Source organism: Nicotiana sylvestris, chromosome 2 (assembly GCF_000393655.2).
Source record: "Nicotiana sylvestris chromosome 2, ASM39365v2, whole genome shotgun sequence".
Lineage (NCBI taxonomy): Eukaryota > Viridiplantae > Streptophyta > Magnoliopsida > Solanales > Solanaceae > Nicotiana > Nicotiana sylvestris.
Genome location: NC_091058.1, coordinates 83,477,241 through 83,503,976, shown reverse-complemented (window position 1 = coordinate 83,503,976; position 26,736 = coordinate 83,477,241). Strand labels below are relative to the sequence as shown.

The window sequence follows — 26,736 nt, the reverse complement described above, 5'->3', positions numbered from 1 at the left end:
AATAATCAATTAACTCCCTAACTGCTATTTCTCTCTTTTTCTCTTTTCCTCTTTTTCTCAATTTTCCAACACTCCCGAGATTCAAAAACCGGTCAACATGCCGGTTCGAAACAAATATATGTACAGAACAAGTAGGATGCATCAGGATGGTCTTTTCATTTCAGGTTGCTACCCCTAGACGGACCCAACCCTTGTGTTGAGTCCCCTAAGTCAAATGCAACACGATGCAATTAAGCGCTCCTACTAGGGACCCGGCATGAAGTCAAGTTATTTTAGGTTCAAAACATGGGTATGTGTTCTAAACAGTGCACCCGAGCGGAAAACTCGAGTCGAGGAGGGGACAGCATATCGGGGACCCGCAAGATCGTCTGGCTTTGCAACTTATCCGAGCCTCTTTTTATTTTAGGGTATGACACTAATAGAATAGGGAGTCTCAACCAGTAAGCACATCCCCGGATGTGAGAAGAGAAGGGTTTCGGCACAGTTTATATATAGTTCAGATAATATCAAAGCGGTAAAGCATTTAGCACATTTAGCATGAAACATGTAAGGAGATCAGATAAAGTCAACACAACAATTATTCTAAGCTCGAATTCTTAAACCCTGAACTGAAGTTCTGGGTTTGCGTCCCCAGCAGAGTCGCCAGAGCTGTCACACCTCCTTTTTCGCTACACCCGCAAGGGCATAAAAGAGTTTTTCCACTTGAAGGACAATCGCGGGATTTAGTTATTAATTATTCAGAGTCGCCACTTGGGAGATTAATGATGTCCCAAGTCACCGGTTGAATTCCGAACCGAGGAAAAATATGACTCTGTATTACAGCCCGCGAATCAGAAATCCGGATAAGGAATTCTGTTAACCCGGAAGAAGGTGTTAGGCATTCGCGGGTTCCGTGGTTCTAGCACGGTCGCTCAACTGTTGTATTTGATTTTATCTGATTTTAATACATGCTAGCCTATGTGCCTTTTATTCGTAAACCACTTTTATTATTATTTTAAAAGAATTGCAACGTCTCGAACCACGTCGCAATAAATGCACCCGTGGTTGTTAACACATTTGACTCCGTTGAGATTTGGATTTGGATCGCATCAATGCGCACCCGAGTTTAGGAAAGTAATTTAATTAAATCGCGCCTAAAGAGTATAAGGCATTCTTATTTTGGGGAAGACCGTGAAATTCACTAAACGGCCCTCCGAATTCTAAGCATTTTGATTTAACCATTTATTGAGGGCCCCGCAATTTATTTGTTTTGTTCGGCGAGGCTCGTCTCATTTTATGTAAAGGTAAGCCTAAGAGTGACTATGGTTTTTTATGTATTTTTGTCTTTAATAATAGAATAAAGATCCTAATTAATTACTATTAGAAATTGGGCTTCAAGTTCAAATCCGGGTCCAAACAAAAGGAAGAACCTTTTAATTTGAACCTGCTACCTAACTCAAAACCCAAACCTACGTTGTTGCTTAAATCTTGAATTGAATTATTTGAACTAAGCCCAAATTGTTGGCTCACTGAACTAGGCTCGTGTAAAGAGCCCAATCCCCAATTTTCTCGTTGTGTGCGGATCAGACATCGAGTCTGGGTGGAAACATTCCAAAATTCCACCCGAAAGTCCACATTCACATGGCATGCGTGTGCCCAGTTCATAGAATCTTCACGTTGCGTTTCTACAATCAGCTTCTAATTACATATTGGGCCAAAACCCACAGCCCAGACACGCTGGAAATTCTCCTTGATTTATGCTAAGTATTCAATGATTGTGGCAAAAGAAGATGGTACACAATTACTAAAGGAACTATTAAAACGTAATTCTATCCATTCCACCTACTAATGTCACATTGAGTTCTCAGATGTTAATAACGTAAAGACACAGCCAAATGGAATGTGATTTATAAACACAGGATGGACCAATTATTTTCGACTCCAGTTATCCAAATTACTGCACATCGATTAGGTGAGCGTGATGTTGATACTGTATTCCATTACTCAGGTAAACTAAAAATGATCAACTTAATTATGAAGCCTCTTCAACCTAACATGAGATTAACTGCCTCTAAGTGCATAACAAACTGGAAACAATGACTAACATAGTAGGCTGATTTTTCATCTAATTATTATTAATATAAGAGTTCAATTGAAGCCACAGGATCTAACAACCAACCAATTCAAAAATCAGTGTTCAAGTTAACACAGTCCCTACAGTTCGATAGTGATTCCAGCTTAACCCAATTTCAAGCAAACTACCAATGTCCTAATTTTACAATCTTATAACTGCAACAAAATTCATATAGCCTTATGCAATATCAATACAACTATAACATAACTTAATTACAATCTAGCAATCAACAGGAGGCACTCATTAACATATAAAATCGATGAAACTTCTTTATTTCACCTTCCAGCTCACAATTACATTGCAACGAGTTCAAAATGGTACGTGGAAATAGAATTTGCAACAGAAGAAGAAAATCAGCAGCAGCAATACACCAGCAAACCAGCAAATATACGAACAACAATAATACACAGCTCAGGGAATCAAGTTATAGCCCAGAAGATGTTTGAAATCAACCAAAACGAGAGATCAGACTTGACTCGATTCCAAAACAGACCAAAACTCTTAAGAATTATCTAGAATACTCAATGCTTTCAAACACAACCCAAGCTCGATCAAAGAGCAACTGGATTGGATCCTCTTCACCCAAAATCAGTCTAGTATACCCTTGGCATCTCAAATAGCAAATTTGAAACTATGAAATTTGAAATCAAACTAGAATTTCCAATGAAACAGTAACTACCGTTTTTTTGATTTTTGAGTTTTCCTTCTGTTTTTTTTTAAAAGTTTGAATTCCAGTTTCAGATCTGGAAAATGAGAGAATCTTGGTGAGGGGGAATTTTTGGCTGAAAGAAGGAAAAAAAATGACCCTTAACAAAGCAAATGTGATGCCTTTTATAGGCACAAAGAGTGAGTTATCAGATTTTAAATTATCTCTTAGGTCCCTGTTCATTTTCCACTTTCAGTCCTTGAGTTTTCTAACTTATTCTGCAAGCTAACACCCCTTTTTAACTGATATTCCACTATGACCCCAACCTAGAAGCTTCTACTGTATTCTAGCTACCTGAATTTTACTAAGTTAGAACAAATCGATCCTAAAATTATACTATTAATCCGGCTAGAATTCGAAACAAACCAACAAAAGGAAAAATTAAGCACAAGATTAAAACCAAAAATCAGAACTGAAAATGATCAAAACTAACGGGAATTAAACTAACAATTAATCGCTATGAGAACATAAGAAGGAAGAAGGTTAAACAAAAAAAAATACACTTACCGGACTGCCCTTGCCCAGGCTGCTTCTGACCCAAATTTCCTCGGAATTTCAGACCATAATTATCCCTAATCATGTGTTTTCATAAGAAAACACATGATTAAGGGCTATTATAGCCCGAAATCAAGGAGACCTCAACTTTTAGCAAATTAGGGTTTTTCGGCCCAAATTCAAATTTAAATTCGAGACAAACTGACGACATTCAAAGACATCTAACTGGGGATTGGAGATGAGGAAGGGTAGAGGAGCATGGGGTGTGAATTTGGACCGGTTTGGACAAGGTTGCGACTTGGCCGAAAAATTTAAAATGGACATTCGAAGCTTTCTGGGTGGATTCGAGGGAAGCCATTTGCATATTCGGAAAGAGGGTGAAAAGGGGAGTTTGGGGTGTTATTTTGGTGGCCATTGGCGTAATTGGCGTCGTCGCCGCCGGCGAGCTACGACGAAAGGATATGGAGGCGACTGGTTTTTAGGGTTTAGGTTAGAGATGGACGGGGGGGGGGGGGGGGTCTGAGAGGGGTGGGTTATCTTCGGACATTTATATAATAACGAGGGGTAAGTTCCTGGCCGTTAGATCTGATAACCTCGACGGCCAGGATCTATCGTGCACTAAACGGGGTCGTTTTGGGGGCACTGAAATGGACCGGGTAGGGCGATATTTGGCCCTGGGCGGGTGGAAATGATTTGGGCCATACGAAATAAATTGAAATTGGCCCAATTCGGGCAGCCCTTTTTATGTGTTTTGTTTTCATTTGTTTCTTTTATTTATTTTTTGTATTTCATTTCGTATATATTTTTTTGTATTTTCCTAATTTTTATAAAATTGCAAAAATTAAAATAAAGTCCTAATATATTTCAAAATTAAACTAATTAATTCCTAAAATTATTTTAAAAACTATTTCGGGACGAATTCACAATTAAACAATTAAAAATGCAAAAGTGAACTATTTTTGTTATTTTCTTCACATTTTGTTCTAAAATAAATTAACCCCTAATTAATACTAAAATATGAAATTAAGTCCTAGATGCAAATACATATTTTTTTTTGTATTTTTCGTATGAATAAAAATGCACAAATAAAATGCAACAATTACCAAAAAATGCCACAAAATTCACAAAAATTGTAAAATAACAAAGAAATTATTTTGTTTGAATTTTGGGAATAACTCATGTATAGGGCAAAAATCACGTGCTCAGACTTGCAAGATATAGTATAGTCCTCAATGCATGTCTTGGATGCACATCTCTATGCCCCAAGCTTCACTAAACATGTCTTTGCAGTTGAGGCTTGCATTCCTCCAACGATTTATAAAGTCGATAACTTGTTCACTCTTTCGCTGACGAGTATTTGTAAGTTCTATCATACTCACAGTACGTCTCGTGCTATAAAAGTGATTGAGGAATTCTTGCTCTAGTTGATCCCAACTAGCAACAGATCCAGCCTCGAGGTTCGTGTACCAATCAAAAGCATTTCCTTTTAATGAGCGGACAAAGTGCTTGACGAGTTAATCTCCATAAGTCCCAGCATTGTTGCATGTCTCAACAAAGTGTGCCACATGTTACTTTGGATTGCCTGTGCCATCAAACTATTGAAATTTTGGAGGTTGATAGCCAGCATGCATCTTTAATATATCGATCCTTGAAGTGTACGGCTTTGCGTAGGTAAAGGAGGACTTGGAAGCAACTTCATATTTGTTTTTTATAGTCCATTCAATAAACTCCTTTAGTTGATTGATTGGAATCATCCCTTCTGAAGAGACTGGAATTTCCTTAGTGGATGCAACTTGTCGTGGGGGAGGATCAATCTCTTGAACTTCTGGGAGTTTGCCAGGTGCATGGGTGGATTCTTCTTCCATCAAGATTCCCACCCTATCTGTTAGTTTGTCTATTCTAGCATCTTGATTTTGCATGCACTTGGTCAGGCTAGTGATTGCTTCCGTCAAGTTCGCCAACTGCTCCTCCACAGATGAAGTGTTTGTCATCATGGCTTGCATGATTGTCGTGGATGATGGAGAGTAGCATGGATTTTCACAAAGATTGATCCTTGATTGGCTAACGCTATATGGTGTAAGTGGGGAGGATTCATCACTTGAAGCATCATCATCTTCCTTCACAGCAAAGTGCTTGGATCCGGAGAGATCAAGCAGAGCAAGAGTTTTCTTGATTTTTCAGCAACATCGTTTCCTCTTTCGGGTGCGTTTGTGAAAGATCTTGCTCCTTTTGAGGATAAAGATCCGAAAACAGGGGTTGATGTGGACGGCACTTGGGGTGCTTGTTGTCCTAACGAGCTTGATTTGCTCCTCATAACTGGTCCAAAGCTTCCAAAGGTAACTTCGAGTATGTTTTCCACATCAGCATAGAACCTGGAATTAGCAGCCTTAATGGAAGTTGAACTGGAGTTGGTTTTCTTTGAAGCCATTTCGATGTTCTTGAAATTTGGTGATTGAAAAGCTGAGATAAGAGGTAGAGATTGTCCCACTGGGCATGCCGGAATTTGTAGACAATAAATTGTGTCAAGAAAATAAAATCAATACCGAAAAATATTCCAATTAGCGTAGTATTTTATTTCGAATATTTGAGTGTTACAATCTCCATGAATCCTCTGATTCTACTCTTCCAATATAAATTCAAGGGCATTTGAGCTTGATCTTGAATTTTAATGATTTATCCATCGCGAACACTTTGATTGTTGCCAAGAATTTTATCACGAACAAGTAGCCTTGATCTTGAACGTCTTGTATTTGATTTGACTTCGTTCTTGATCTTAAATACTTGAATTGTTTTTCGTTCTTGAACTTGAACTTGATTGCTTGAAGTCTGAAACTTGTAGAGAAATTTGCGGCGTTTAATCCACGAGCTCTCTCTTGCTTCTTGTTATAACTTATGGTGTCTTTTCTAGGTTATGGAGACCTCTATTTATAGTTGTGAGAGGGAAGAGTTATGATAAGAACAAACTCTTTCCGACCAATCAAATTAAAGTGTGACAAGGCCGTATTTGATTGGCCGAAACATGTTACTTGCACACGTGGCATGATTTCATTGGCCTTTTAGTGTGACTTGGCACGCCTTGTCATTTTGACACGTGGCATGATCCTATTGGCTCTTTCATTTGACTGGGCGCGCCACGTCATTTGACACGTGGTATCAAACTAGGCCTCTAGGAAGATGACATCTTGGGCTTAATGAAGTGGGCTCATCACTTTAGCCTAATTAAATGGGCTAGCTCAATGGATTAAGACTTATTTATTTAATCTATATATATTTGATTTATATAATTAATCCAATTATATTAGTCCATAATATTTATTTGGATTAATATATTAAAATATAGTCCATATTATTTTACGGATTTTATTCCGATAAAATTTATATGCCCACAGATGGATTTCTTAATATGTGTGAAAATAGCCAAATTAATTACATTGAACCGGAGAGAGTATATTACAATGCTTGTACATAAAGTTTGCATTACAGTTCCTGCATTACTGATCTCTGTGCTACAATCCATACTTATTTCTAAATTAAATGATACCTAAGGGTTTAATCTAAGTTACACTTTAAAAAAATGTTGGTAGTTGTAAAACATGTTTTGGCTTTTAAATTTCCACAACTACTAAGCAGGCGCAAGCTGCGGACACGTCAGGCGTCACCGGAGCTTAATACGACGCCGCTTAGTTTGCATAGGAAGTTCCATTTAATTTTTGCCAGCTGCAAAAAGTAAAAGGCGAAAAGAAAAAGAGCGTTGGGGGAGAGGGGAAGCCAACGCTAGACAAAGCCATGAAAAAGATGGCAGGTTTGGCGTCGGCAGACTGGCAATGGGAAAACGCCACCGCCGGCGCCGTGGCTGGCCTCGCCACCGTCACTTTCTCTCATCCCCTTGACGTTGTTCGTACCAGGTTCCAAGGTAACTGTCTCTATGCTTTTTAAGCTATGTAGCAAAATGTCTGATCTCGTGTTGTAATTCCGACCTTGATTTTGACGTAAATGTTAAAATCATAGTTTACGATGGAAGAATCTCGAACGTCCCGGCTTATAGGAACACTCCTCACGCTTTATTTACCATTGCTCGAAGTGAGGTTTGTATTTTCTGTATTTTATAATTTCCCTGCATATATTGAAGCTTAGCTATATATGTATTGCTACTATTCCAAAAGAAACTGCTTTTCAATTCATCAAGTTGGTAGTTTTTCATGAAAGACGAATCCTATAGTAGTATGTCAAGGATGCATGTTTCATGAATTTTGAGCTTCTCAAATAGGTAATATCAGCATTGGGAAAATAATTACATGGTTTAATGTTGGGATTGTTACACAAATAGCCGGCTAGATTGAATGTGTATTTTTTCTAGCCGTATACATAGATTATATATTGATTATACACAGTTATACATGAATTTATATGTAAATTATACATTTGATGGCTATTTTTAGTTTAAGAGATTAAGTGGACGGCATTTGGGTTAATTCTTCTTCTTTTGAGTGAATGCCCTGACCTAGGTGTATCTAAATGGCATGGTTTCAGCAAGTATCCTTCTATGGCGAAATGAGGTCATGTTTGTGTGGACCCTAGCACTACTGATTTATACCTATGGAGTTTTATGTTTGCTTTCCTGAATTCTCCACATTATGATATCCAATCCACGGTAGCAATATCCATTTTATCTCTCAATAATCTTCTTGGAACCAAGAGGAAGTGTCTCCTAATAGAGTTTGTACATTGCTACTCCAACTAGAAAGACAGGTTTTCTGTAAAGATGGTTAAGCTCTTTACTTGAATGTCAAGAGGGAAGTGAGATGTCAGTATGCAAATCTTGACTTGACTGAATGCGTTCTTGTTACTTAGAGTTGATTCATTCAGCCTCATGACATAATCAAAGGGAGAAACTCCATCACACTTTGTCAATCACAATCAAACATCCTGCTGACGTATGCTTTTATATATGATCCTTTCCTTGCTTCCCACTTTTGAGTTTTGTGCTGCAGACTGCCGAATCTTTACCTTATTACCCATATAAGTGCTCGTGTTTCCGCCAAGATGATTTCATTAAGTTATCATATTGTCTGTGCTCCAGGGTCTTAGAGGACTTTATGCTGGCTTTTACCCTGCTGTTCTTGGGTCAACTATTTCATGGGGTTTATATTTCTTCTTGTAAGTAAAGATCTTCTGTTGATGTCCTTGATAATATACTATTTTACAGTATTTCATTGGAGAACGTTAAAGACTGAACTTCATTTCCCAGATCCCAAAAGCATCTTTGGAATCAATTATGTGATAATATAAATTTTTGCATGTTTTAGCTCTGTTCCAATCCGCAAGAAGGCTGCTCTCCGTCAGTCTATCCGTTTTTCCCTTGTGAAGTCTTTGCTCCACGCAAGTTGTATCCATCAGTACATGGAACACTATTTAGTCTCATTCAAGACCTGATCAAGGGATTTTCCCTTTTTACTTTTGGTCTATGTTATTATATTTATTTGGGTTCCCTTTGTAAAGCCATCAAAAAGAGACAAGAAATCAAAATATAGCAAAAGAACAGATCTATTTGATAGAGCTTCTTACTATACCTATGAATTCTATTGCACATCGAAATATACATTGGAAGATCCCATTAGGTCTTTCAGTATCAGTACATTGATTGTTTCACTTGAATCTTGTATAGTCAACTAATGATTGACAAGCTGCAAGTATTCTTTCGTGTACACAATCCATTTATTAAAAGAAAGTTGCTTTCTCTTTGATTCTTTCTTTTTTATAAGGTAAAAGTTTATTTATAAGGTACCAAGATGGTACAAAATGATACTGCTTTCTCTTTGATTCTTCTTACATGTCTAGGCTTGAGAGACATCTTTCTCAAACTCATACATCTGAAATTTCCCTCTCATAGCTATAGCAAGGCTAAGCAAAGGTATCTGAGAAGCAGGGAGGAGCTGAGTCCCGGCCTTCATCTTGCTTCAGCTGCAGAAGCAGGAGCTCTGGTCAGTAGTCAGATTTCTGATGCTTTAATGAATGTGTAGTTCATGTGTTTAGATGTTCAACATTTAATTAGTCAGTTTTTGACAGGAGTGTCAAATATAGATAGTTGGAGGATGTGATTCTTTATTTGCTGTAGTTGTCCTTGTAGGAGTGCAATTGTAGTTGTCTGGCTGGTAATGAATCCCTTACTTTACTGTTGTTAGAAGTGTTACCAATGTAAATTCTTTTTCTCAAATAAAGGCATGGTTGAGTAATAAACCTATATTTTGGACTCGAAAAAAAAAGAGAGGTGATTCCCATCAATTGTTGGCAAACCACAAATGTCTGTGCTTAGGTGTTAGTTAAATAATGGAGCTGGAGAATCTTATTGACGAACAAATTTGATGATTGATGACTTATTAGGTTTACCACTGACATGAAAATCTTTAGGTGGACAAAATTTGTGGCATGCTTATTTATGTAACTTTAAACATCCCCCCCCCCCCAAATATGCAGACTATGTCATATATTAAAAAGTGTATTTGTTGGAATTCAGGTCAGTTTGTGCACCAACCCTCTTTGGCTTGTGAAAACAAGATTGCAACTTCAGACTCCTAATCAGATTCGTCCATACACCGGGTTTCATGGTCTGCTTCACTCTTGTATTAACTTGTCACCATCGTGTATTTATCTAACTTTGAGCACTCTAGGACAACTTCTTTCCATCTTAATTTAATATAAGAGTTGCTTCCTCTATTTCTGAATTTTGCAGTTCTATAGTTTCGCATCCTTTTTTTAATTTTTTTTTATCAGACATCAGCCACAAAATTTACATGTATCTGGAATTCTGTATGATAGCTTTTTGCTGTCCACAATAGCAAGATTCTTGTATGTCAAGAATGGACTTACCTATGGAAACTTATTCTTGATCACTGTGTACAATTCTTAGTTTTTTTAGATAGTTTCATTTCTTTTCTGGTAATTTGTTTCCAATAGTTAAAATTGACAAAACTCCTCTTTATAAAAAAAGAATTTTTTTTTTGATAAAGCTCCTTTATCTCAGTACGGTAGTTGCATCTTGTGTCAATATCTCCTTCAAGGGTTTTAAATGTTGATTATGTAATTTCTAGTCATTGACCTGGAAAAATGAAGAAGTGCTTTCTACTGATTGAATTCTAAAATTTAAAGATTTCTCGTGACTAGCAACATTCTTTTATAAAGCCTCTGCTCTCTTTTGTATCTGCATGCACATTCAGTAAGCCAACTGGCCTCTTTTGTATCTACTATCCTACTTATTAACTTCATATGAACGTTGTTGTTTATGGATTGATTCAGATGCTGTAAGAACCATAATGAAAGAAGAAGGATGGAGGGCACTTTATAAGGGGCTTATGCCAGGCCTATTTCTGGTTAGAATTACATTTTCTTTTATTCTTGCAGTCTCTCTGCCGTTCTGTAAAATGTGTTCTTATCTTGACGTAAATTTTCAAAATTATACCTCATAGCTTCTTTTAACTTTTTAGATAGATTATCCAAACATGATATAACCAATTTAATGTTGAAATGTAAACTTTCATTCATGAAACATGCTGGTTTGCTGTTGCTTCAGCAGGTTACCCATGGCGCTATTCAGTTCACAGCATATGAAGAATTTCGTAAAGTTCTTGTTAGCTCGAAAGCTCAGGAAAATGAAAACACTCTTGCCTCAGCTGCTGACTTGTTGGTGAGGCTCTAAAAGCTATGCTATTGATTTCTTTGGATGTAATTTACAACTGAATAGTTCTTTTTATCTTTTGGATGACCAGCAAACCTGATCCCTGTATCTAAACACTGTCGAACTCTTAGTAGTGCGATTTTCTATCCTCATTATTTGGTCGTGGTACTTGTGCACAAACATTAAGTTGGTGTTCTAGGAAATCCTGTTCGCGCAAAAACTTTCAAACATTTCTCATTGAGTGACTAAGGTATCATTTCTGTTTCATGTCTTCGGATTATCCAAAGGCACATTAGATTTTTTTTTTCAGTCTCTAAATGACTGCATCAGAGTGACACTAGCCTGACCAACCCCTTCCCCTCCCCCATTAAAAAGATAAATATACAACAACATACCCAATGTAATCCACAAGTGAGGTCTGGGGAGGGTGGTGTGGACGCAGATCTTACCCCAACTACTAGAAGAAAGTAATTTTTCTGTGATAAGCAGATCAGAATGAAGAATGATTCAGTTATTTTCTAAACTGACTTTGTGGTTCTTGTTATTATTTATGTGGTGAGAGATGGTTTATTTTAAGCCAGTGAACTGCCACTCGTTGATCAATTTGTAGAAACCCATCTGCTCCTAAGTGGTGATATACTGTATGTTTTGTCTGAAAAGCAAGGAGACTTCATTAAGCTCAAAGTAAATGGAGAAAAATTGGTTGCACCATATCTGGAGGTTGATCATTACTCAAGGACACGATCAGATGCCAGTGATATTGTGATCACTGTTATGATTAGTTTTCCTCGTCGGAACATAAGGAATAAAATAGGATTGCTAACTTCTCTTGATTGTCATGAAGTAATACTGTAGACTTACCCCTTAGTATTTGCTCGTCAATTTCTTTCGCAGGATTCAGTTGACTATGCAACACTAGGAGCTTCTTCCAAGCTGGCAGCAATTCTCACAACATATCCATTTCAGGTATGTTAGGGGTGTGATAAGTTTGTTCTTATCTCTGTTGTTGGCGATATGGGTTTGGGAACAGAAGGTTTTGAGAGCATTATGGAGCACCCACCTAAAGGTGCCTATTTGTTCCAACAATCTTTTACCCTGTGCCCCTTGCTTTTCTCTTTATCTAATTATTATGTGTTTAAATGGAACTTTTGCAGGTTGTACGATCTCGATTGCAGGTAACTGCTTTTCATATTACTATTGTGACACTTAATGCAACTCTTCCTGGGGAGACGAGCATCTACTGGCTCTTGATTTTGATTTTCTGTAGAGTAGTTAAAAGGTCTATCTTCTCTTTGAACAGCAACGACCAAGTACAACTGGAGTTCCGAGATACATGGATAGCTGGCATGTTGTGAAGGAAACTGCAAGGTCAGGATAAATTTCAGCCTTATTTACTGCTGATGCACTTGATTGGCATCAAACATAGAGTTGCTTTATATTGAACTGTGTTCAGAATTTAAATATCTGTTCATCAAATGCTCTTAATTGTGGCTTTCAGTATCAGGGAATCAAACTGAGAATAAACAAAAGCCAAAGAAATTATCATTCCTTTTTATTTATTTTTCTACACTGACACTGTAATTCTTTTTTAAGACCGGTAAGTTTAGTAAAAAGATACAAATTACATGTTTCAAGTTTTCGAAGTCCTCTCTCAATCCTTATTTTCTCCATCCTATGTCTTCCCGTCATCTAATAACATGCAATAAAGATCGTCTACATAGTAAAATAATAGAAGAAAGTAGAACCCCCTTTATTGGCAAAAGTACTCCTTAATTTTTCCCCTCTAGTTCTTTTCTTTCGTATTGTGGAAACAGGTAAACAAATTATATGAATATGAGTGAACTTTCATCATTTAGTTATTGAAGAATTTGTAAATTATACATTTGATGGTCTCTTATAACCAACACACAAAAAAAAAAAAAAAAAAAGAATTATACATTTGATTGTTGGAAATTGTGTGAGTTCTTGATGTAACTGCAGAAAGAAAAATTCGGACCTTGAAAGATAAAACACAAACTCAACTTCAAGAAAGAAATCTGAAAATTTTGTCATGATTTAAGGAGGTTTACTTCTTAAAAGAAACAAAATAAATTTATGCCACATTAGAGAAGTTCAACCTTTGAAGGAGGTATGGTTCCTCTCAAAAATATGTATCCCTTATTGAATCTTCTTGGTGTAAATTGGAATGGTAGATGATAGTGAAACCCTGTTATAGTTCATTAAATCTTATGCGTAGATAGTCAGTGTTTTTCTCCTTCTTCAAAGCTCCTTTTGCTATCTTTTCGGATGTAATTACAACACTTTCTTAGTGTTGGCTTCTGACATCAATAATACTTACCATTTCAAATAAAAGTTGTATACCATATTCTCTATAAAAATAAAATGAATAGACCTGATTTGTTAATTACCCTTATGTCTTAATCCACGTCACCAAGTTAGCACCCACTTGTGTAAAATGCTATTGCACTTAATAGTGTAAATTATAAACTACTTTTTCTCAAAAATCTAGTAATGCAATTGCAGTTTCATGCTAGGGGTTTTGAAGAGTTTATCCTGAATTCTTATGAAGATCTTCACGACTTATAATACTAGAGAAACTACTAAAGTTTCTGTCATATCATGTATCAATGGAGTTCTAGTTGTTACCAGATATTGAATTTATTTTATCTTACAGGTTTGAGGGCATACAAGGCTTCTACAGAGGTATCACAGCGAACATGCTGAAAAATGTCCCTGCAGCTTCCATTACGTTCATTGTCTATGAGAACGTCCTAAACCTGCTAAAATTGTCTAGGAGAGAGTATTAGTTTTTTTACATTCTTTTACCTCCGGTTCTTGTTGTAGCATTAGGATTCTATACTAGTGAAACAACAACAACAACCCAGTAAAATCCCACAAGTGAGGTCTGAGGAGGGTAGTGTGTACGCAGACCTTACCCCTACCCCGAGGGAGTAGATAGGCAAACACTAATGAAACAATTTTGGAAAATATACTCAAAGATTTGACGGGTACAAAAAGATTCATGATGGCACTACGGGTTGGGTCACTTGTATCATATTTTGAATCTTTGTAATTTATCATAAAAGAAATAATCTTTTGAGTCTTTGTTCAAGTACCCACGAGACTGCTTCTGTAGCAAGAATAATACTAGATGGAACCTATGCTCTGTCGCTTGATTTTTGTTCTTGTTTTTTTTATTTGCTATTTCAGCAATATTGATCCCTTGTAATTAACGAGGAAGAGAGCTAGTTGCATTGTACATGTTGCCAACTACTTGAAAAAAGAAAAGGTGTTGAGGAAGGAACAGTAAGGGAAATCCAATTCTGAGTATAACGGGAGTAATTTCAGTCCAATTTCAAATCTACGCTTGCCAGTTCTCTAATTTTGATTTTCGTGTATTCTGATTAAAATTTTCTAATTGGTTTAGTGCCAGTTGGAAAAGCTTGATCGATAGTATAAGATAGCCTTCTATTGATAGTCTTGGGAGATTTTAGATATGTGACTACATTGGCTAAGACAAGTACCTGATGGATGTGAGTGAGATACGTCCTATCATGAAACATGCGGCAAAAGAACTTAGTGACATCAACCTAATCATATACTACTAATTTGCTTAGAGATGTGTATATTAATAAGTAGATCAAATCATTCAGATTTCAGATGAGTTTCTGTGGCAATAACTCATCGCATGATCGCATATTAGGGTAGCACAATATAGGAGTAAACCTAGCTGTCCTTTTTTCTTCTTTTGCCAACTATTTATATCTGCTTATGCTCACCTCAACTATCATCTGATCTAGTTTATGCTCACCTCAATTATATCATTTGTACTCGCTACCTCCCACTAACACATGTACCGGACTGAGAAGAAATCACCTAATATTTTTTTGTCTCTATTGAGATTTGAACCCTAATCTCCCATGATATTTACTCGCTTGCAGTAATAGGCCATACCGTTGGGTGCATGTCTTATTACAAACTACCTATGAGAAAGAGTGGAGGGTCCAAAAAACTAGAAACCTTCCTAGTATTATTTACCAGATATTACTCAGCAAGCTAACAAGGAAAAAAAGGGCACCAGCCAAACAAAGAAAAAGTGCAAACTTGTTTAAACGCCAGAAGAAAATTCTTCATGAGGTATCAATTAGGCTGTAGTGTATTTGATAAGAGTACATAATCTTGCACAAGTAGCTCAAAAGGAAAATCAGTCTCATTTACAAATACTGGACGGTAAAGGCCAATTTCCTGCACATAAGTTTTGTGCTGACACTGGCCATGGATATTTGGAAGTGTTTGACATTAGCATTTGATTTTATGTAAGCAAATGCAGCAATGTTGCCTCAAGGGTCAGATAGACACCCATCACACCTTATCATCATGGAACCACCACCTGGTTTCCTTGGGGGATCTGCCATTTCTACAGTTCTTCACGTAGCGGTCATTATCTTCAGGGCGTTGCTGCACAAGTGATGGGAACCGATAAGAATTAAAACTAAGATAAAGCACGAAAAGCCCGTCGGAACAACGTGGTAGATTACATATTTTCTCAGAGGACAAGAAAGATATAGATCCATACATATTTAAAACAGCAGGCCTTATTAGCACGGCGCAATCTCATAATAGCAACTCAAATTAATATTATAAAGAAACACCGGAAACGCACCTTCACAGTTGAACTTGACAGCATGGAGAGAATGCTGATGCATATAGAACTGACTGTCATGGCAGGAGACCATGAATCATACAGAATATCTGCAAAGACATGAAGAAGCTGCTGTCAACTGATGGTTTTACTGATGCATCTCCAATTTCTATCAGGTGTAGAAGAATCTTTCAGGGGATGGAAGCTTAGCGCTAGGCCGCTAGCACACCAATTAGTGAACTGCCCATCGGACTTTAAGTTTTCACCCGCAGAAAAATAAGAGACTGCTATTTAACAACATAACAGGAGAAACTAGAGAGAAAAACTAAAGATGGTATTCCAAAGTTTTCCACCTCTACGCCTTACGAGTCCAAAGGTCACTTAAGATGTTATGTGAATGTGATTTCTGCAAACCCACATTAGAGGAAGAAACTAGTAATAAAATATATATATAAAAAAAAACTGAAGAATATGATTTCTGTGAACACTGACAAGCGCATTCGAAGAACCTTTCAGTTTGAATAGGGTCATAGTCATACAGATAAGACAACGAGCTCACAGGCTATGTACACAAAAGAATTCAGATTCACTCTTATTTGTTACACAAATAGATTTAACTTAAAGGTGAATGGTTCCTCTAATAGATATTGAAGTTTATTTGGTACAAAATTTAGTTTCAGGAAAGAAACTTCGGCCTTAACCAATAAATTTAGTTAACAAATGCACAAGGAAGTTCAAATTTAGAAAGAACAGATGAAATATAAGTTATTCTCATGATGATTCAGTTCCAACAAAATGAAACATTCACCAAATGACCAATTCTTTCTGGTCCTAGTTGGAACTAATTTTGGATTAATTGAACTTCACAAAGAATCTGCGAGCAGATTGCCATTAATGAGATAGGCGGACTCTTGGTTTCTGCAGATGCACCCAAGTCAAACAAACTGGGCACGGATATGAGCACTTTTCACTCGTCTTACAGAACACGGGATACCAGCAAGAGATTGATAGCGGATGCTAGCAAATCTGGTACTCGTGCCGATGCCGACATAGTATAGGTTATGAAGGTTAAACCTCCAATGCCAGGTTTTATATACTATGTAAGCCATATTTGTGCATTAATGTTCCAACCCCTCCAAAAAGATTAGCATTTAGTGCTATTTAGTTGAGATAAGAATAGCATCACCTCTGTTGCGCACATACGACTTTTACAACACATTGTAATGATGTCATTATGGTAAAAAATAATCTAACTATTTTGGAAGATTCTCATAAAATACTTCAAAAACTGATACGGCACCGTAAGATACTGAAATCACTATTTCAAGCAACACGTTGATGGCCAAAATATTTTACCAGAAAAGATAACAAAATATAGTAAATAACAAATCATTCATCTCCATCAGTCCAGAAACAGTATGTCATTTTCAGTGTCAACCAGTCATCTTTCAGTTACTCAAACTTATCAAAATCATTGTTTAATCATTATAACATAGCTGGCAAACCTGGCCATTCATTGCTACACTAATTCAATCTATCATGCCGAACTTTAACAAAGTGCTGACACCTCTTAATTTGTCCAACGACCTAACTGCTCACATCCCGATTCAAAAATGCTAATTAGCTAGCTATATTTCTGATAATTACCGAAGCTATAAACAGCTCATTCGCCTAACATGCAACTCCATCTAGGAGGAAGGAAGAGAATTGATGGAAATCATGATATGCTAGTAAGTACAGAGTACGTAACTTGGTTCCAAACGAGAATGAATGATGGGTAATATACCATTACACAAAGAGCCAAAAACAGTGATGAATAGACCAACTTTAAGTTCACACGGCTCTTCGGCAATTAGGCAAGTATGAAAAAGATTTACCACAATTGTGCCATGCAAAAGTAGAAACTGAAGGGCATATAAATTTCGAAAAACCACTTACTTTTGGCAGATTATGGGATCGCTTCTGTAGAATGGTGCTACTATGCTTTTATTTATCAGGAGACAAAGGAAAAGTCAAATCTAATTCAGAATAGAAAGTAATGCGTATGGCTTTTGTGTTGTACTTATGTTGAAACAAGACAGTAGCATGGACCCAAAAACGGACAAAATGCAGATGCAATGCTTATTCTACTCGTGCAAGGGTAGAATGGATCCAAAAACGGACAAAATGCAGATGCAGTGCTTATTCTACTCGTGCTAGAGTAGGGTTTATATGCGGTCGGTTTTATTATGTTTTGGGTTTTTTCCTTTTTATAACAGTGGTGTCCAGGCCAACTTGCGCACCTCGACTAATTTCACCGGACCTGCTACCTCCAACCTAATTCTGTCCACCAAGGCTTAGACAGATAGGAAGAAATAACCTAGTGTTTTAGTCTGTGGATAGGCAAATCCATCATCGTCCAGTTTTGCTTGGTTTTTCTCTTTCTGGTTTGGGCCTTTTATCGGCTTCTAATTTCCTTTATTTTGGGCTTCTTATCTGCCACCGTCTTAATTTTCCCTTGCACACCCTATCTGTAGTGATCATTCACATCAACCTCCAATTCCACAAGTAGGTTGTTGACTAGGAGCAGTTTAATGCTTCTAGGCTCTATCCATTATAAGCTATATGAATATGAGATGCTTATTCAGATATCAATGTGGTTGTCTCTATCGGGCTTGTAATATTATGGGACGGTAAAATTAAGGATCAATTTGTCAATTTCCAAATGTTGTGTACCCAACAAGAAAGAGAAAAAGGTTCTGATTAGTTACTCAACCTTTTAATTTAAAGCACAGAGACCTCCTAATCTCATCTGAGAGCCAGTATACTTAACAAATGAAAGCAACTTCAAGCTTTAAACAACATTTAATTGATGATTAAAGCTTCATGTAACCAGAATTATTTAAGCAGCTAAGTCTCACCTTTTTCAAGTGATCTTAGTAAATTTCCACATGATGTCTCAAAATTTTGTTTTTAGTTTTTAAAACTGATAACCAAACCAGAGAACCTCAGTTTCATAAATGTTTCGAAAATAAGAATGTAATGATTGTTATCTTTGGTAGTGATACATCTTTAAAGAAGGGATCTTGTCAACTTTACAAACCCATGATACTTAATAAAATGAAGCCACCTGAAGCTTAGACAACCTCTTGATGGTCATTCAAGCCGCAAGGACAATGACCAGAATCTTGTTGGCAGCCAGATTACACCTTCATAAAGTAATCCTAGATATATTCATACTGTATCTCAACAATTTTGATTTTTCGCTTTACAGTGGTTTTTATTTTCTTCCAGAAAATCGAAAACGAACCTAAAAGTTAAATTCTCATAAACAACTCTGAAAATAAGAATGTATAGGTTGTCGTCTTTGGTAGTGATATTGCTCTAAAAGAAGGATATCTTGTCAAACGCACTTTTAGTGCTTGAACAATCGCACGTCCTCAGATTAAATTAAAGAGGGAAAAGAAAAAAGATTTCCTTCCAGAAAGAGCAGCTCGTTCAAAAGCAGTTACACGCTCAATCCAAAGAAAAAGCATACTTATACGTAAGAAAGACGAATCTCTTTCTCTTTGCTTATGCAATTTCAGAATAATAAGCTCACCCTATTTAGATACCAAATTGTATATGTTCAAAGGAATGGAAGTGCTCTCCCCATGACCTAGAAAGTGGTTTTTTGACCAAATCTTAATAACTTCTTGTTAGACTGTTGTAACTTTTGCACAAAAGTTAAAACCGCATAATGAACACCCCTAGCGAAGAGTGTTTTACATATGAAAAAGACTTCTTTTTTCAATTATTTAACATATCCTTGACTATTGCTCCCTTAGAGAGCACAGATGAGCAAATAGAACTGGACTTGAAAGAAAAACAGTCAATAAAGAGAAAAAGACACCGAGAACCATTCAATAATATCATTGACATTGGGCAACAATCGCGATCATTCACAACAATTCTAAGATAAAGCTGTTTAAAAGCACTTCAAGCACCAATATACTAGGCATCTAATCTTTAGCAGTGAAATAAGTATGCACCAGGAAATCATTTACCACATGCCCATGCATGGAAATTCAAGCGTTTGAACAACAAATAGCGACCAAATTATTGAACTTCTTGTAGTTGTAAGAAATAGAAGATATGTGGTTACATATATAACTACCTAAACAGATGTGCCCGTTGCTATAGATATGAGGGTGTAACGGAGCTGGTGGCACAAAAATCACCTGCATCAATATGGTAATCAGCCAAAATAAGTAAGATATGAGTTTCAATCGCAATCTTCAAAAGAAACAACCATCTTTAGACCCCCATAAGAGAATAATGCCAACCAATATGTAGACAGAGGAGTGATAAAGTAGAGATGGCCCTACATCTCCAGCTATGAGGTTGGTCGTTCAAGTCACCAAGAGAGTAAAGTGAAAAAACACTGTTTGGTCGGGGTAGGGATGATTTCGGGTGGGGGTTAGTTTTACCATATCAAGAAAAGGGTAAAAGAGTAACCACCTGGGGAGCTTCCATAGGATAATGTTCAGGGAAATCAACTTGAAGCTGATAGGTTTCATTAGCATACAGCGTTCCAGGAGCACCATTCACTTCAATTATCCACCTTCTCACCAAAGAACCACATCAATCAAAACTCAAAAGCTATTGTCATCAAATAACCGCTACCTTCTAAGAAATCAAAACTTAACCAAAAAAAGATTCTTTTTTTTAAATTATTGTTTATAAAGATTAACAAAAAAGAATCTCTAATGAATTACTGTACCACAGATCATAAATTGCAGTGGGCTAAAAAGGATAACCAATAAATTGACTGAATAAACATAAAAGACTAACAAAAATAGAGAAAAAGGTGAGACCTTTGTAGATTATCAGTGACCTTATGTTTGAAACCAGAAGGGGGATTGACCTGCCACTCCACCAACTCTTTCTGGAGTCGATTGCATGCTATCTTGCTTAATGTCTGATCAATAATTCAATCAAAACAGCAAAACCCACAACGGAATTACCAAAAACAAAGGGTCAAACACAAGTTAAAACATAGAGGGGGAGGAAAATAAAGGGAGTAATAAGAGGAAAGAAAGATCATACAAATTAAGGCAGAGAGAGACGGCAAATTAGAAGAAGAAGAAGGAACAACCTTGCGAGCGGAGGCGGAGGAGCTGGTCATAGCTTGCAGCAGCGTTGGGTCGACGACGATGTCGATGAAACAAACTACAAACACAGAAGAATAGGAATTGGCTTGATTGATAATTCATGTATTCACCCCCCTCCCCAGAAAACACCCAAAACACCCCCCTCCCCCCCCCCCCGGCCCCTTCCCTTTTGTTTTTCTCTATCATTTGTTTTTTTTCCAGATTAGTTTCCACTAAATATTTAATAAATCAGGTGACTTAGGCAATTTCAATTAATTTTCTTGATAAATAGTAATCTGACAAAAAACATAGTAATTAATTTGTTATCGCATGTTAATTTATTAACAGTATAAGAAATTTACATAGTCGATGTACAATTATAAGAAAAATTCTTCATCTACTTTACTTTTTTATTGCTCTCTTACTATTTCAATTTATATAATATTATTATCAAGTTAAATAATCTTTCTTTAATTGCTTTTCTATTTTTCTTATTTGTGAGATAATAGTCTATATTATTTTCTAATGTAAAATAGGTAAATTCTTATCTTAACATAATTAAGAAATTAAAATTAGAAATGAGACTGGAAATTAAAAACTATGAAGCTCTTTGGGTGTAAAGAGTGGCAGACCTGTCTAAGTACATTGTATTGCTCTGTCTCTTGTGTGTGTGTGTGTGTTTTTTTGGGGGGGGGAAGAAAAACATATCCCCCTTTTTCCTAATTTCTTATTATTTATTGGAAATAATATACAGCTATAAAGTATAAAGTTTAAGATAGAAAGAAAAAGAATATCAATCGAAATGATATCAAGACATGTTGGGAGAATCTGTCATTCATAGATTAAATGAGCATATATATTTGAAGATAAGTTCATTTTTCATTTTGTTGACTTAAAAAGTATAAGTTGACTATTTAATGAAATGGAGTAACTAAAGTAGAACTGAACATGTTCTGTCCAACTACAGTCTGGTCCTACTACATCTAGCAAAAGATTATATACTTGTCGATTGGACACCTGTACTTGTCCTACCTACAACTTGTGTTTTAATCGACTAAAGGTGTTTAAATAGGAAGAATAAGAGTCGATGTATCGGCTTTAACAACCTAAGACAAATACATATGTAGATTTAAGCATGAAGTCTTTTGCAAAACTAAGTTTTCTAGATTTTCCAAAGAAAATTCTGAAATTTTTATGTTTGAATTACATTTAAAAATGTAAATGAAAGGCAATTGTGTTACTACTTTTTATTAGTGATGTTTACCCTCAAATTCGGATAACAATTAAACTTATATTGTGGTTTTAAGGATATGTGATTTCGTCCAATGCTAATTAATAAGCAAGAAAATAAATGAATAAATTAGAAAATAAAATAAATCAAACCAGTGTGCTAACCAGGTCTCGACCTCGACTTGGGTAGTCTCGAGGTGGGATAGTAAATGATAAAGCAACTCTGATGAACAATAAGTGAAATAGCGGGAAAGTAATGAGTATATATATTCTTGTTAATGAATAATCATCATTACAAATGAATGGGATCCCTCTTTATATAATAGAGGAGTCCTAAATAAGGTACACTTCTAATTATAGTAAAAAATCATATTAACATCTAATTAACCGTTGTAGATTGATCCGTTCCGAGATTCGCGCCACGATCCTCGACCAATCGTGGATTCTCGCCTTTTCCGTTATCAAGCTATGCCGATGTCACTCGAAGTCTGCCTCTTTCTAGTCGCAATCGATGTCTACCTCGGTCCGGACTTGACGTCCTAGCTCTTTGACATGACATTCCTATTTCGATCAAAGAATGAAATCGGGTAGCCCCGATTTCTACCGTATAAAGATAGTCCCCTCGTTTCTTAGAGTAAAACGATAAGAAACGACTTGAGCCTCGATTTTCTGGAGACCATGATAATGATGTCATCCCCGTGATGTAAGGATCGAGGTGACCGAAACGTCCAGTCGGTACAGTTCCCCAAACCATTAATGATTGCCAGTGGATGGTTGGCCACTAGCACCACCGAACCGTCGCCGTGAACCTATAAATATAGGCTCTTTGGTTGAATTAAAATTTTACTTTCACCTCTACCAAGTTTTTTAAGTTTCTTACTCTCTCTCCATCTCTTCTCTTTCACCACCCATTGAGTCAACTTAGTTAGTACCAAAAATACCTAAGTTTACCTCTTTCCGCTTCCTTCTACCTGAATCAATGGCGAAAACCTCCAATACCATCCCACAAAAAGAGAAAGCTTCTTCTTCTTCTTCCTGGCCGGCCGGTGACAAAACGTCGGTAGAACCGCTCCTTCACTAGTATGTTCCCGGCTCTTGTGTCTTAAAATCTGACTTCAAAATCGAGAACCTACTATCAATCCCTGGCCGATGTGAATACGTGTCGAGATACATCTGCTCGATAATGGCGGGCCATCTCGAGGCTGTGAAGAGAGACTGTAACTGGGTCAGATGTTGTGGTACAAATCCCCGCTCCTGAAGAAAGCATTACCACCTATGTGAGGGGTTTCTAAGTGTCTACACTTACCCCTTCACATTGGGTCCTCTCAACCCAGTCATAATCGACTTTTGCAAGATGTACCAGGTCACCCTTGGCCAGGTTCACCCCTCATTCTGGCGTATAGTGATCATGCTCCACTTTTTTGCCAGCAAGGCCGAGGGGCTGGAGTTCACTCTCAGCCACCTCATACAATTATATCGACCTCGGCTCTTTCGAGGGTTGATCAAGCTCCAACGTCGAGCGACGAAGGCCTTATTCGCGAGCCTTGATGAGGACAACCATCGGGGTTGGATGAGCCGGTTCATGCGGGTAAGGACCTGCGACCTCATCCCAGAGGAGAAACTGCCATTCCCCGAGAAGTAGAACCCCGATCGTAAGTAATGTATTACCCATTAGTCTTCGTACTCTATTTTTTGCTTTATGTAATGCTTTCATCTGTTATGCAGCAGTTTCCTGGATGCCTCACGCGGTCCTCAACCTCGAAGATTGGGTTCGCAAGTTGGCCTCTACTTCCTCCCATGTCGAGCGCTGCTGACGTGACTTGGCAAGGTGTAGATGGGAAGCCAAGAATCATGGTAAGATTATCTTGTATGCTTTCAATGCCTTTTGTCTTTCTTTTTATTTATACTTGACTCCCTTTTATGCAGGCCTCAGAGAAGTTGCTGACATGAGGCCGGGCCTGCCTAGGGAAGAGGTCGAGTCCCGATTCCGAAGTCGGGGAAAGACAACAAGAGGAAGAGGGTCTCGGAATCCGAGGACCCCCAACCTAAAAAGGCTCCAACTCGAAGATGCAGAAGAAATGTCATCCCTCTGACTATAGAGTCGGTCTGCCAGTTAGGGGAAGAAGAAGAGGAAGATGAGGGCGATCACTCGGCACTGTTGGTTCGAGCGAGGAAGTTGGTCGAGGCCGCTAAATCTTCCAAGCCGAAGGTGATTGTCGAGACCCGGCCTCGTGATGAGGAGTCCTCGAAGAAAGATTTGGGCAAAGCCCCTGAATCGCCTGAGGTTGAGGTTATCCCTCGACCATCAACGAATATATCAGAGGGGGCCAGTTCTGAGACCACCAGGGCTGAATAGAGCGCCCCGAGCGATTCGCTTAGGGTTGTGACAGTAGGTCACTCTCCTTCTCTACCAGCTTTTTCCGAGGAGGCTATAAGGGATGCTCGGGCTCTACAGACCCCTGACATAGGCGGAGTCCCCAGTGAATAGGATCCCTTTCGGGATTGTTTCACCGGTGTCGATGATGCCGCTGATCTCAATGATGCGTCTTCCCTCTTTGAAGAGGCTCAACGCCTTTTATCTTGAGTAAATGCCAATCCCCGTTGTTTCGATTTTCCTTTCCTTCTTCTCCCTTTAGCCTAACTTATATCTTTCTTCTCATATAGGTTTTTACCAAGTCTCGGGCCGACCTGAACCAATGCGAGGTCGAGCTCCAGAAGACCTCGGAGGAGAGGAATGATTTAAGGCTCATTTGCGGTCAAAAGGATGAAGAGCTCAGGGATCTTCGAGCAGACTTGGCCCAGGATCGTAAGGAAAAGGCTGAGCTGGACGAGCAGGTAAATGTCCTTTTGAGAACATATGGGCTTGACCCAAGAGTGGAGGCTAACACCTTGATGTCTCAGTTGCAGCAAATGATTGAAAGGATCGAGCTACTCCCGGGGGAAGTCGATCAAGTTAAAACTAACTGAAATTGGTGGAAAAAGAACATGGACCGCCTAGCTGTGGAGAAAGAGGTTGCCTTGGTGCGGCTGTCATCAGCTGAAGTAGAACTTCAGAGTTCTAAAGAGAAGAGCTCAGCCCAAGCCAAAAGGATTGAAGAGATCGAGGACAAGCTTGCTGAGGCCAAGGCGGAGGTCGAAAAGACGAAGGTCTTAGCTGACAAGTCCATAGCTATGTACCTGACTGATGTCGAGGCTGCCCAAACTCAGCTGAGGGAGGCCGCCGATCGAGCGCGGTAGAGTAATGATCTGGCTAAGTGCCAATCTCGGAGGTAGACCCTCGAGGAAATCCATGCTCGAGGTTTTGACCTCTCCAAAGAGATAGCTCAAGCTAAGGTGCTTGAAGCCGATGCCATGATGCTTGCCTCCTTCGATGATGACGATGATGATGAAGGCAGCTAAGGCGGGTCTGATAACGACGAGGGGCCTAAAGGAGAAGCTCCCCCCGGGGGAGAGATCAGCCCCGGGAATAGTTAGGATTTTATTTTTCCTTTTCTCTTTTGTAAAACCCTTGTCGGTCCCTTGTACATATTTTTGCCCATATATATAAAGAAATTTCTCTTTTGGATGCCTTCTCAAATTTTGTCTTCAAACATGTTTCATGCCTTGTAAAATTTTAGCAAATTTTGATGCTTTAACAATATATTTGAGGTTTTTGTATCAAATGACTTGATCGAAGCCACAATAATAATACTGCTTTTATAGTCGGATTCGAGTGAAACCTGAATTCGAAGCGAAGAGACCCTTAGGTTTGTTTTGAACGACACAGGATCCTTGATCTGTAGTCGAGTAGGCTCCTGTTTGAATTCATGATAGCAGGACTCGTAGGTTCGAATCGAGCGAGAACGTGTTCTCGAACTCAAAATGTGTTAGCCATTGCGCTCTTTGAATTGGGCCGATATGGCCTCTAAGGGATGGTTACTTTTTCCCTCTTTCGGCTCAAAGACTTAGTAAAATTTTCTTATGCCTTAGAATGTATATATATACTTTTTGTATCCATTGGGTTTCTTGAGGGTTTAGTGTTGATCGAAACCCCTTTGTTTTTTGTGCCTTAACACAAGCTTGTATTTGAATAATTCGATACCTCTTAAGATTTTTTTAGGGCTGATTTTATCGAATCCCTTTGATTATTTTGCCGAGGGTAGCCTTTTTTAACCGGTTTTTGGAGAATTTGAAGGCCTATTTTTATTATGGGGTTCGGACATCTCCGAACCGCGTTAGTTTGGCTGTAGCCTTTGGGCGTGACTCTTGGTCTTACTTTCCCATCAACACTTCGAACTTGTTCAAAGTGTTAGTCCTCGAGAATGATGGCCTTGGCCTCTAAACCGAGGGGTACCTCTTTGAGGTCTTTAAATAATTCGAACATGTTGATTTTCGACGGTAGTCCCCGAGTAAGGGGGTTGATTTGTTCGAGGTACATTTATACTCTGCCCTTGAGCCATTTTTCACAAAAATCATAAGTATTGAACTTGTATAGTAGAAAAGTTTCTTTGAGTCACAAGGTATTTGATAGGGAAAAATGCTTCTTTGAATAATTTATACATGCGTATATGTTTTGCCATTGAGGCTCAACTAATCTATATGGACACGATTCGTTCGACCATTTGGCCCATTACAAAATTTCCCTATTGAGGCCCTTTTGAGATGAAGTATTTTCCTTTGAAAATAAATCATCCGAGGGTGATGCCCCCCAGTATTTGAGGTTGAATGTAGAGAAGCCTTGGATACTGTTGAATTGTCCCCATGTAGCACATATAATTGTTGCCTCGT

General features: G+C 38.0%; 2 protein-coding genes across 3 annotated transcripts; one reads left to right on the top strand and one right to left on the bottom strand.

Moving 5' to 3' along the window:
- Positions 1-6,964: 6,964 nt before the first annotated feature.
- On the top strand, positions 6,965-14,101 carry LOC104222293 (folate transporter 1, chloroplastic). 2 transcript variants are annotated; one of them, XM_009773519.2, is made up of 11 exons: positions 6,965-7,227; positions 7,323-7,399; positions 8,395-8,471; positions 9,205-9,295; positions 9,829-9,919; positions 10,608-10,681; positions 10,882-10,995; positions 11,881-11,952; positions 12,141-12,161; positions 12,287-12,354; positions 13,661-14,101. In XM_009773519.2, exons 1-11 carry the CDS (start codon positions 7,101-7,103, stop codon positions 13,791-13,793), a joined length of 945 nt encoding a protein of 314 aa, XP_009771821.1. In that variant the 5' UTR covers positions 6,965-7,100; the 3' UTR covers positions 13,794-14,101. The 2 variants fall into 2 exon arrangements, with proteins under 2 accessions (XP_009771821.1, XP_009771822.1); XM_009773520.2 differs by having other exon boundaries at positions 6,966-7,227; positions 10,885-10,995.
- Positions 14,102-15,090: 989 nt separating this feature from the next.
- Positions 15,091-20,856, bottom strand: LOC104222292 (probable ubiquitin-conjugating enzyme E2 18). The gene is made up of 6 exons (XM_009773518.1): positions 20,745-20,856; positions 20,464-20,567; positions 20,108-20,210; positions 19,764-19,827; positions 15,650-15,738; positions 15,091-15,444 (listed from the first exon to the last, which is right to left on the bottom strand). The coding sequence occupies exons 1-6, from the start codon at positions 20,772-20,774 to the stop codon at positions 15,349-15,351; spliced, it is 486 nt and encodes a 161-aa protein (XP_009771820.1). The 5' UTR covers positions 20,775-20,856; the 3' UTR covers positions 15,091-15,348.
- Between the last annotated feature and the right edge of the window lie 5,880 nt (positions 20,857-26,736).

Bases quoted from the DNA above. Each gene is read 5' to 3' on its own strand.
- LOC104222293 (XM_009773519.2), top strand. From the start codon at position 7,101: ATGAAAAAGATGGCAGGTTTGGCGTCGGCAGACTGGCAATGGGAAAAC. The intron at 10,996-11,880 runs GTGAGGCTCTAA...TTTCTTTCGCAG, and splicing joins CCTCAGCTGCTGACTTGTTG to GATTCAGTTGACTATGCAAC. The intron at 12,162-12,286 runs GTAACTGCTTTT...CTCTTTGAACAG, and splicing joins TTGTACGATCTCGATTGCAG to CAACGACCAAGTACAACTGG.
- LOC104222292 (XM_009773518.1), bottom strand. From the start codon at position 20,774: ATGACCAGCTCCTCCGCCTCCGCTCGCAAG. The intron at 20,568-20,744 runs GTTGTTCCTTCT...ATTATTGATCAG, and splicing joins CCTCCGCCTCCGCTCGCAAG to ACATTAAGCAAGATAGCATG. The intron at 15,739-19,763 runs GTAGTTATATAT...ATGTCTTTGCAG, and splicing joins CAACGGGCACATCTGTTTAG to ATATTCTGTATGATTCATGG.